The sequence below is a fragment of the Seriola lalandi genome, unplaced genomic scaffold, assembly GCF_002814215.2.
Source record: "Seriola lalandi dorsalis isolate HSWRI2012SDOR001 ecotype SW California unplaced genomic scaffold, Sedor1 jcf7180002054497, whole genome shotgun sequence".
Classification (NCBI taxonomy): Eukaryota; Metazoa; Chordata; class Actinopteri; order Carangiformes; family Carangidae; genus Seriola; species Seriola lalandi.
In genome coordinates this window covers 141,032-150,413 of record NW_019525050.1, presented here as the reverse complement: position 1 = coordinate 150,413, position 9,382 = coordinate 141,032, and the positions used below count along the sequence as shown (strand labels likewise).

Sequence of the window (9,382 nt, the reverse complement as noted above, 5' to 3'; positions counted from 1 at the left end):
GGGGGGGCCCAGAAAAGCATTTCACCAAGCAGGAAAACTGAAAAAGCATTTCGGTTATCAAGCCCTCGCAGACCTCGCTCCTACACCCTCTGTTTGTGCTTGCTTAATTTTCCTATTCTTTCCTGCTTTTTCCTCTACTTTTTTTTTCTTCTTCCACATTCTTGGTGGAACAGAGGGAAGTTGACCAGAGGTTACACCTTCCCTCTGATCTGTGCTAATGCCAGGCATTCTTCGACGCCTCGTGGACTCGCTAATCGAGCTGAACACCGGGTTGTTGGGTCAAATCCCGCAACCGGAATCAGCCCTGCTCCCTGGAATGTCATTGAGAATTTTTGTTGTTTTGACTTTTTCTATCTAACTGACCCAAATTCTTGACCTGTTGAGTGTTGGGGTTTTTTTTTTTTTCTGTTTGGCTGAAAAAGTAGTTGACTAGTCATTTGACTCCAACAGTGATTGTTTATATATGTACAGAATCTCTGCATTCACTTATGCTGCAAACGTTAGCCTACCTGCTTACTAGCTTACTACCTGGAGTAGCAACACTAATGTTAGCGTAATATCTGAGGCTGAGGACGTTTCATTAGCTTACCTTATCATGAGCTAATTTTCTGAGGTAACAGGTTATGGTAGTAAAAGTGCCGTTGAGACTGAAACTGCCACTGTATGGTAAACCTCCTCTGGTTTAGACTTATGTTAGCATTAGCATTAACGTAAGCAGCTCCAGCAACCTCAGCCAAACACATTACGTTTTTAAACAAGTCGGCTGAAAACAGTCAGAGACAGTCTTTTCAACCAACTCACAGAGCTAGCATTAGCTCATTTAGCTAGCTAGCTACGGTTGATAAAGTTGTAATTTCAGCCTGCAAAATTGAGGATTGGCAGCTAGAAATGAGAAACCACTTTTGTATTCTTCTGATTGAAATGGAGGACCTATTTTTTCATACATCATTATCAAGAAAATCACTCTGATGTCTGACATGTTGTGAGGTGAAGTGATTATAATAATCCACTGTTTAATCGTTGAACATAATCTTTAATTGCATCTGTTGTTTGCCTTTAGACTAACAATGTAAGGAATATCTGACAGTATTACCCACACCAGTGTTGTAGTGCATTGTCTTATTTCTATTGACTAACATGTTTGCATTGATTTTTTTTTTAAATCTTTTGTCCAGGTGAGGAGCTGCTGATTGAGCGCAGCATCCATAAAGGGATGATCAGTCCGGGAGAGGAGAAGCACATGGTGGAGTACAAAACCTTGACCGCCAGACTCGAGTACCACATCCGTGTGCGCTGCGACGAACACTACTATGGAAGCAAATGCAACAAAGTTTGCCGTCCCCGCGACGACTACTTTGGCCACTATGTGTGTGATCAGCTTGGAAACAGAGGCTGCATGGAGGGCTGGACTGGGGCCGACTGCAAAACAGGTGAGGGAAGATGTCAGTCGTGCTGTAAACACATGCAGTAACACACAGGCCAACATGAAAGAGGATTAATAAGTAACTAACTAAAGTTAACTAACTATTTAATAATATGTTATGTTTTATTTTGTGACTCATCCTACTACCTTTTAAATATCTTTACTATCTTTTTTTGTATTTTTGAATTGTATTACTGTACTACTGTCCACAAAAACACAAATACACACAAAAAAAAACATTCCACACTTAAAATTCCTGTGATCAAATGGACACAGATTTCTTAGTCTGCTCTTCCTTATCACCCTTTCCAGAAAATAAATTGGAAGTTCACTGAAGTTCATGTGTCAAAGTGTCAATTAGCAAGAATTCAAAGAATGTTTGGAAACTCTCGTGGCTGCTGGAGACACCTTCAGCTTTCTGACAATGACTTTGACAGCAAACATGAAACACAGGAAATTAGATTTTAATGATTGAAACCACAGTGCAAGACAAACATCCAGACACAATTCTTCATCACACTTTTAAATATTCTCCTGAACGGATGATTCTGTTTTAGATTTTTGGACAGGAACTAATAAAAACATGTCACTTTCTGTCTCTTTTCTTTCCCCTAAGCCATCTGCAAACAAGGATGCAGCGTCCTGCATGGGTCGTGCAGCTGGCCGGGGGAATGCAAGTAAGTCGCCTCCACTTTTGTTTTTGTTTGTTTGTTCCACTTTGTTCACCTTTACAGTGCAGCTGCCAAGTGATGTAAAATATGATCTTGTTTGGATGGAAAACTTCTGGAAGAGCTTAATGAGGATACCAGTGGTGACACAACGGAGTGACGAGAGCAAGAGGGGGGAGTTGTTGATAACATACCAAGCACCACTCTACCTCCCCCATCGTAGTTTTGTGAAGTGCCCCCCCTATACCTCCACCTCCATCCCTCAGCTCCACTCTGATCCACAAGCCATTGTTCTGCTTCCTGTCCTGAAGCTGGCCTGCTCCTGCCCGCACACAGAGAGAGAGAGAGAGAGAGAAAGAGAGAGAGAGAGAGAGAGAGAGAGATTGTTTTTTGCTATGTTTCCTCCCTCGTCCTCCACCAGCAGCAAAGAGGCAATGTGCCCCCCAGTCCCACCCCTCGTTAATGTCTGCAGCCCACATCATCTCTTCCTATCCTGGGCCTTGTTATGGCTGGCACTCGCCCGTTGGGAAGTGTGGGTTCCCCCCACCCAGGGGTGACGAAAAAGTCATCAACTGTAAATGAATGATGTTCAACACAATAAGGAAAGCAAGTTTATTTATGTTGTTCACAAGGCAGCTCAAAGTGCTTTACATTATCCATTAAAGCATGAAAGCTTATGTTAAGGACACTTTCACTTTCCCTCACTCACCCACCCTATAGAAGTGTAATATGGCCGCACAGTGGACTACCAGCAGGCGAGTGTTGTAGCAGCTCTGTGACGGGGAGAGGAGGCAGCAGAGAGACATTTAGATTTGATTACATGTGGAGCTGAACTGTGCATTTGGACGCAGTGGATCACGAGTGCTTTAAAAAGCCAAACTGAGCAGAGATGGAGCTGGAAGAGGAGAGGGAGATGAGGGTTTTATACTGAAACAGGTTTGATTTAATTAAGAAACTAAAAAAACTAAATTAAACTGACATTTCTTATTGGAAATGGCCCGAGGATAGGAAGGGACAGAAACACCCTGGAATGTGCCTCAACATGTGATTTTGAGCTATCAGTAACACACACACACACACACACACACACACACACACACACACACACACACACACACACACACACACACACTGCTGAGAAACTGGAAGACTGATGCAGATTTGCACTGACAGAATAAAAGCTTTCTTCTGGTTGATTTGCAGTGGATAGCCCGCATTAATCAAAGCTCAAATTCTTAAAAAAAAATCGAATTAAAATCATCAGTTTAAATGATTCGACTAAACTTTTAAAGATAGCAAACAGAAAGTCTTAAATTAATTGAATATTGGGTGAATCACTTCTCAAGCACGATCATTGATTATTGGATATATGACTATAAATTTCACTCCAAACCTTGGAAATCATATAAACCCAAAGTCCATTTACTGGTTCTTTTGGGGCTTTCATCTTCATAGAGGTCATCAGTAGATGGAGTTCGTTAGTTCTCATGGAGATGGCCGAACTGTAAAGTATCAAACTTCAGCCATGTGACAACAGGTAGGGCGGCAGTGTTGTAACACCTGTGTTAGTCTGTGGTGTCAGAGCTGATAGAGACAGAAATACAGAAACAAAACACAAGTTGTAATAACCCTGAGTTTTCCTTTAGGTAAACAATACCACTAGAGAAATAAGGGCACATGTGAAGCCAGAAATAGAAAGGGTGTAAAAAATGAACTGGGAGAAACAGAGAGCGAGAGAGAGAGAGAGTGAAGGGTTAAAGACAGAGAAAAGCACGGAGCGACAGAAAGCGAGAGAAACAGGAAAAAAGGCGTCTCAGCCTGGCAGAAGAAAACTAAAAATGTGTGTTTGGTATCTTGTTTCTTACACACAGCGCATTCACAACCTACGCTCCCTCATGTGACACTACTAAACATGTAGCTAGGCAACAGTGGGCTAAGTCTGTCCGCTGGATTTGGGCGCGAGGCTCGCCTGTAAATAATTCAGTGGTACCACACACACACACACACACACACACACACACACACACACACACACACACACGCACACACACTAACAGCCCCCTCTACCTCTACCCCTGCCCACCGTCCTGTCTTTTGGGTGTGGTTTGTCTGAGGGGCCGCAGCGGGGCGGGGGTTGTGGGCAAGGCGGGATATTTTCAGCTCAGGCTGGCCCCCGCGGCCCCCTCCATTGATGGAACGGCAGCAGCCCGGCGACGGGGTTTGTGGGTAATGCCACCCTTGGCCTGTGGCTGCCCGAAACCATTTCCCTGCTCTCCCACACTGCAGCCAGACAGACTGTCCACGCTGCCACCGCTGCTGCACGGCTGACAGTACGCAGGGCACCACCACTGACCGCAGCGCCGGACAACACCACATACTGTAGTAAACAATACACAGCACTGTCTCATACACACACACACACACACACACACACACACACACACACACACACACACACACACAACTGGGCTTGACTTACCAAGCAAGATGAGATTAAAGTTGTTGCAGTCGTGCATCCAGTTAAAGACGTCTCGGCTTACAGATGGTACATGAAACATCATCACGTCTTGATGTGCATGTTTTAACATAACCTGAACTTTGTCTTGGCCTCATTTTTATTTTGTGAATCCTTGACAGTCACTGTGTGATTGATTAGAGCTCCACCCATGTAGGAATTCCAGGCACACAATAGATGTTTGAAAGGTGCCAAATCTGGACCAGATTAGAGACTCTCTTTTTATATGAGAGCACAAATGAATTCCTCTGCCTTTCATTAGGTATAACATTTCACCTATTCTGCAAACACTGTTTCTGCAAAGAGAATACATTTGTAATGCACTGCGTAACATTCAATCCTCTGTATTGGGCAGGAGATGGAGCACGTGGTAAATAAAAAATATTATTATCATCGCTGTCAGCCTGTTAGAATGCAGATGTTAGCATTTAGCTCAGCCTCACAAAGGCTATAGCATGGCGGTAGACCCCAACATCTATATGTTTTGTGATGTCATATGTTCCTTTGAGAAACAGAAACATTTTTTCTATAAAAGCTCTCCCATGCTAAATGTTTCTGGACTCCAGCACCCATAAGAAAAACTTTGAAAAAAAGTCAAAAATTTGATTTAAAACAGGAACTGATCAGATCAATAACTAAACCAGATTAGAAGTCTGATCACATTACTTTACCCCTCCTTTTATTTGACAGTTTCCACTCCTCTGTGCCACAGACACATTGGCTGACTCCAAAAAAGGAGTGCGGTTCAGTGCCCAGCCCGAGCAGCGTGGTGCCTCCAGTCTGTCACTGTCCACAGCCGCTCAGTGTACTACAGCACATTACAGTTCACTACAGAGCCGTATATCACTGCTGGTCAGAGGAGCGTTTGGTCGGCATCCATTTTGAAGTGTTTGTGAGCCGGAGTTGGGGGGAGGGTGTTGGTGGTGTTGGTGTTGGTGGCGGTGGTGGTGTTGGTGGTGGCGGAGGAGGGGGAGTGGGTTTGCTCCCTAAAATAGCCCCGACGGAGAAATGACAGGACAGGTGGGGCAAGGTTACCGCTGGCCTTGGAATAACAGAGTGCTGCCATAAACCAACAGATTAGCTAACCCTTCGCTGGCCTCCCCTTCGAGACGACTAACCCTCGTTCCACAAACCCGCCGCTCATTCCAAGTTTGACCTCGACCGAGCTCACGACACAGGAAGAGGTGCAGAGAAGAAGACACACGACACGGGAGGAAATACGACTGAAAAAAACAACAAAAAACTGCTTCTTTTCAAGTCAGTTTTGTCTGAGTCCTGAAAGTCTGTGCCTCCAAAATTAGTAGATTACCATAGTCCTCATAGTTAAGTGTAAACGTCTCAACTGTAAGAATTGAACATTTGTTATTGATCAGGAAATGTGTGATGGACGTTTAACATCTTTTTTAAATGAAATAATGAATGAAAATGATAGAGATGAATCAATAATGACAATAATCATTAGCTGCAGCCACGTTTCATATGAAAGGTTAAAAAATATTCAACATCAGTTACAGATCAATTATTTTCGAATGTGTCCATGTGCTGTAAGCAATATGATAGGACACACACTCACAAACACACGCGTACCAACCACACTGTGCTGGAGCTGTGTGTCCTAAGATTATTGTCATCATTCACCTTGATTAAGACATTCTGTCTTTACAAATTACTGTTGTGACATTTAGCTGGAACTCAGTCGATGCTCTCCTGTGTTTTCTCCTCTCTCCTGTGCATTCTTCACGTTCGCCAGCGAATATTTAACTGGCACACTGCCCAACATGGAGCGCTCCTCGTGTGTTTTCATACATCGTGAAAGTATTAAATCACTCGTTTGTTATCACTATCACTGTTTTTCATGGCGCCCCCCCCCCCCTGTGTTATTAAGTGCATCTGTGTGCACGATATTCCTGCAGGCGGGGGCTGTAAATAAGAACATGTTCTCAGTGAGCTTGTGAAATAAGAGGCATTTATTTCACCAAAACATCCACTCAGCCACTGTTGCACCCGCTGAACTCTGTTCTCTGTGCGCCGTTATTTGATTATCACTCACATAAGCACCGACAATAAAAAAAAATATGTAAAAGGTTCTGGATTCAACATTTTAAAGACGGCAGACATCTGTCTCCAGTTTTACAATGATCACAGTTTCACATCAGTTAAAAAAAGGAACAAAGGAAGAAATAAGGAAGAGAGGAAGGAATGAAGGGAAAGAGAGAACAAACGAAAAATTAATAAAGAGGCAATAAAGTGGGAAGCAAACCAGGAATAAAGAGGGAAATGAACTTAATGTTAAACTGTAGAAACTAATCCCCCTCCCCTCTGTGTGTTGCAGGTGTAACTACGGCTGGCAGGGTCCCTTCTGTGACGAGTGTCTGCCGTACCCCGGCTGTGTTCACGGCACCTGTAACGAGCCCTGGCAGTGCACCTGTGAGAAGAACTGGGGCGGTCTGCTCTGTGACAAAGGTCAGACCCAGAGCGTGTTTTTGTGTCACGTGCTAGTTTACACTGTTTTTACGTGAAAAATGGTTGTTAAAAAGTCACCTGATGTCTGCATCATGTGGTTGAAATGAACTTGTCGTTGAGTCTATAAGATAACTCATGATTGATCTGTGTATTTAAAGGGCCACACCAGTGTTTTAGCTTCCTGAATGTGTTTTTTCCTAGAGCCTAGAGCCGAAGTACATTCAAACATCTGTATGATTTTCACAACAATCAACAGCTTCCATTAAATGTTTGTGATTTCCAACAAATGGGCTGAAACATGGAAAATCCCTGATATGGTCCTTTATAGCTTGATTCTCCTTGCAACACATGAGTCACATGAGGACACAGTGCAATTGGTCAAGATGCAGGGACCTAAGGTAGAAATTACATTTGCTGTAAATATATATTCTTACATTGTGTTCCATGTAACCCGCAATCAGATGTTTTTGGAAGAAAAAAAACAAAACACAATGAAATCAAGCCTGTGACGAGTCGTTTTCTATGGCTGTTGTGTTTTAGACGTCAAAGCGGCACAGAGCTGCAGGATCATGAGAGACGAAAGCTTCTAGCTGATATTTACAAACAGTGTAGGTTGAATCAGTTTCTGTTGCTGTGCAGATCTGAACTACTGTGGGACCAACCGGCCCTGTAAGAATGGAGGGACGTGCATGAACACAGAGCCAGACGAGTACAACTGCGCCTGTCCAGACGGCTACTCTGGCAAGAACTGTGAGATCGGTGAGTCTGGGAACCAGGTGCAAAATCCGGGTTTTCGTGCCACGGCGTGTTTATCAGCATGTTTATCAGCATGAAGATTTTTGAAAATTCCTGTTTTTCTTTTAAATCTTTCTCTCTAGCGGAGCACGCCTGTGTGTCTAACCCCTGTGCCAACGGAGGGACGTGCCATGAAGTCCCATCAGGCTTTGAGTGTCACTGTCCAGCGGGCTGGTCTGGGCCGACCTGTGCTAAAGGTGAGAGGCTCGAAACTACTCCGAAGTCCAGTTCAGTCTTCCACAGATGATGTGACATTTTTCTCTCTGTTTATGTTTGGCAAGTGTGAATTAGTCACTGCAGGACACATTAAATCTGCACATATAGTAAACTGCAGACAGAAAGATTTATTTACTTACTCTTGATGTGACTGTGATGATTTAACATCAGTCCTGTTTATATTTCAGACACGGATGAATGTGCCTCCAGCCCCTGTGCTCAGGGCGGGACCTGCATCGACATGGAGAACGGATTCAAATGCCTCTGTCCTCCACAGTGGACAGGCAAGACCTGCCAGATAGGTGCGTCTCTAAGTCTAATTAAGCACTGAACTGTTAATTAATGCAATGTAAAGGAAGAGTCATTTGAGAAGTCTCGTTTTTTCCAATTTAAATGTAGAGCATTTTGGAGGGACGTTTGGAAATGTATATAATATTCTGATTCATGTAACTGTTGCATGTTGGGTGATATTTTGCTGTGATGAAGCTGGTGTGTTTCCCTGTGTGATGCACCTACAGTGAATGCCCTGCGTCCAGATTCATTTCAGGAATCCATCTGCTTGCAGAGTTGCAGCATATCTGGCTGTTTGTTTATCCTGCCGTGTCGCTTAACCAGTAGTATTACTGCAGGAGGGTCACTAATTCTAAATTAGTGTGTGTGTGTGTTTGTGTGTGTGTGTATACGCATGCCCAACAGAGATACTCGCTGGGTATCATCTGCAACTCGAGCCAGGTGACTTGAGTAAAGCTAAAAATAACCTCCCGCCTGGCAACTGCTAGCCTTGGGACCAAATATACTCCGCCGGGGGGTTATCTTTGGCTCCAGACTGGGCGTGACAGGGGGAGTATGTACACTACGGTGAGGCGGCACCGCAGCATAGCGGAGCCCTCACCCTCTTTGACTTCAGCCAGGAAACACTTTATAACCTGTAAACATGTGTGTGGAGCATCTGAAATGCAGTGGCTTGTGTTACGGATTCTGTTCTTCTCAGAGTGCTCCCCCTTTCAGGAAGCCGGGTTTTACCTGGAACAGAGCGAGACGAGGAGGTGGGGTGGCTGTAGTGGGGGAGGTTGGGTTTTTGGAAAAGGGTTCAGGGTGTTTAATTTCAGCAGGCCAACAGGTGCCGCTTACCTCCTGGGAGTAGTATTAATGCACTGTGTCGGTTTATAGTGAGCAAGGCAGCACGGCGGGCGCGGCGAGCGCTGCCTCTGAAACTGACCACTTGGAATGCCGCAGGTTGGCCTTCAGGGAATGCCATAGAGAGACATTATCCCTGAGGAGGGGGGTGGGTGAAGATAGAGC

General features: G+C 44.3%; 1 protein-coding gene across 1 annotated transcript in view; it reads left to right on the top strand.

The window, feature by feature from the left end:
- The window catches only part of LOC111659888 (protein jagged-2-like), a 52,483-nt gene that overhangs the window by 23,949 nt on the left and 19,152 nt on the right, over positions 1-9,382 (top strand). Inside the window, exons 4-9 of the mRNA XM_023412983.2 lie at positions 1,176-1,430; positions 2,040-2,100; positions 6,939-7,069; positions 7,709-7,828; positions 7,948-8,061; positions 8,269-8,382. Of these exons, the coding sequence (XP_023268751.1) occupies positions 1,176-1,430; positions 2,040-2,100; positions 6,939-7,069; positions 7,709-7,828; positions 7,948-8,061; positions 8,269-8,382 (795 nt within the window). The remainder of the gene's footprint in view (positions 1-1,175; positions 1,431-2,039; positions 2,101-6,938; positions 7,070-7,708; positions 7,829-7,947; positions 8,062-8,268; positions 8,383-9,382) is intronic.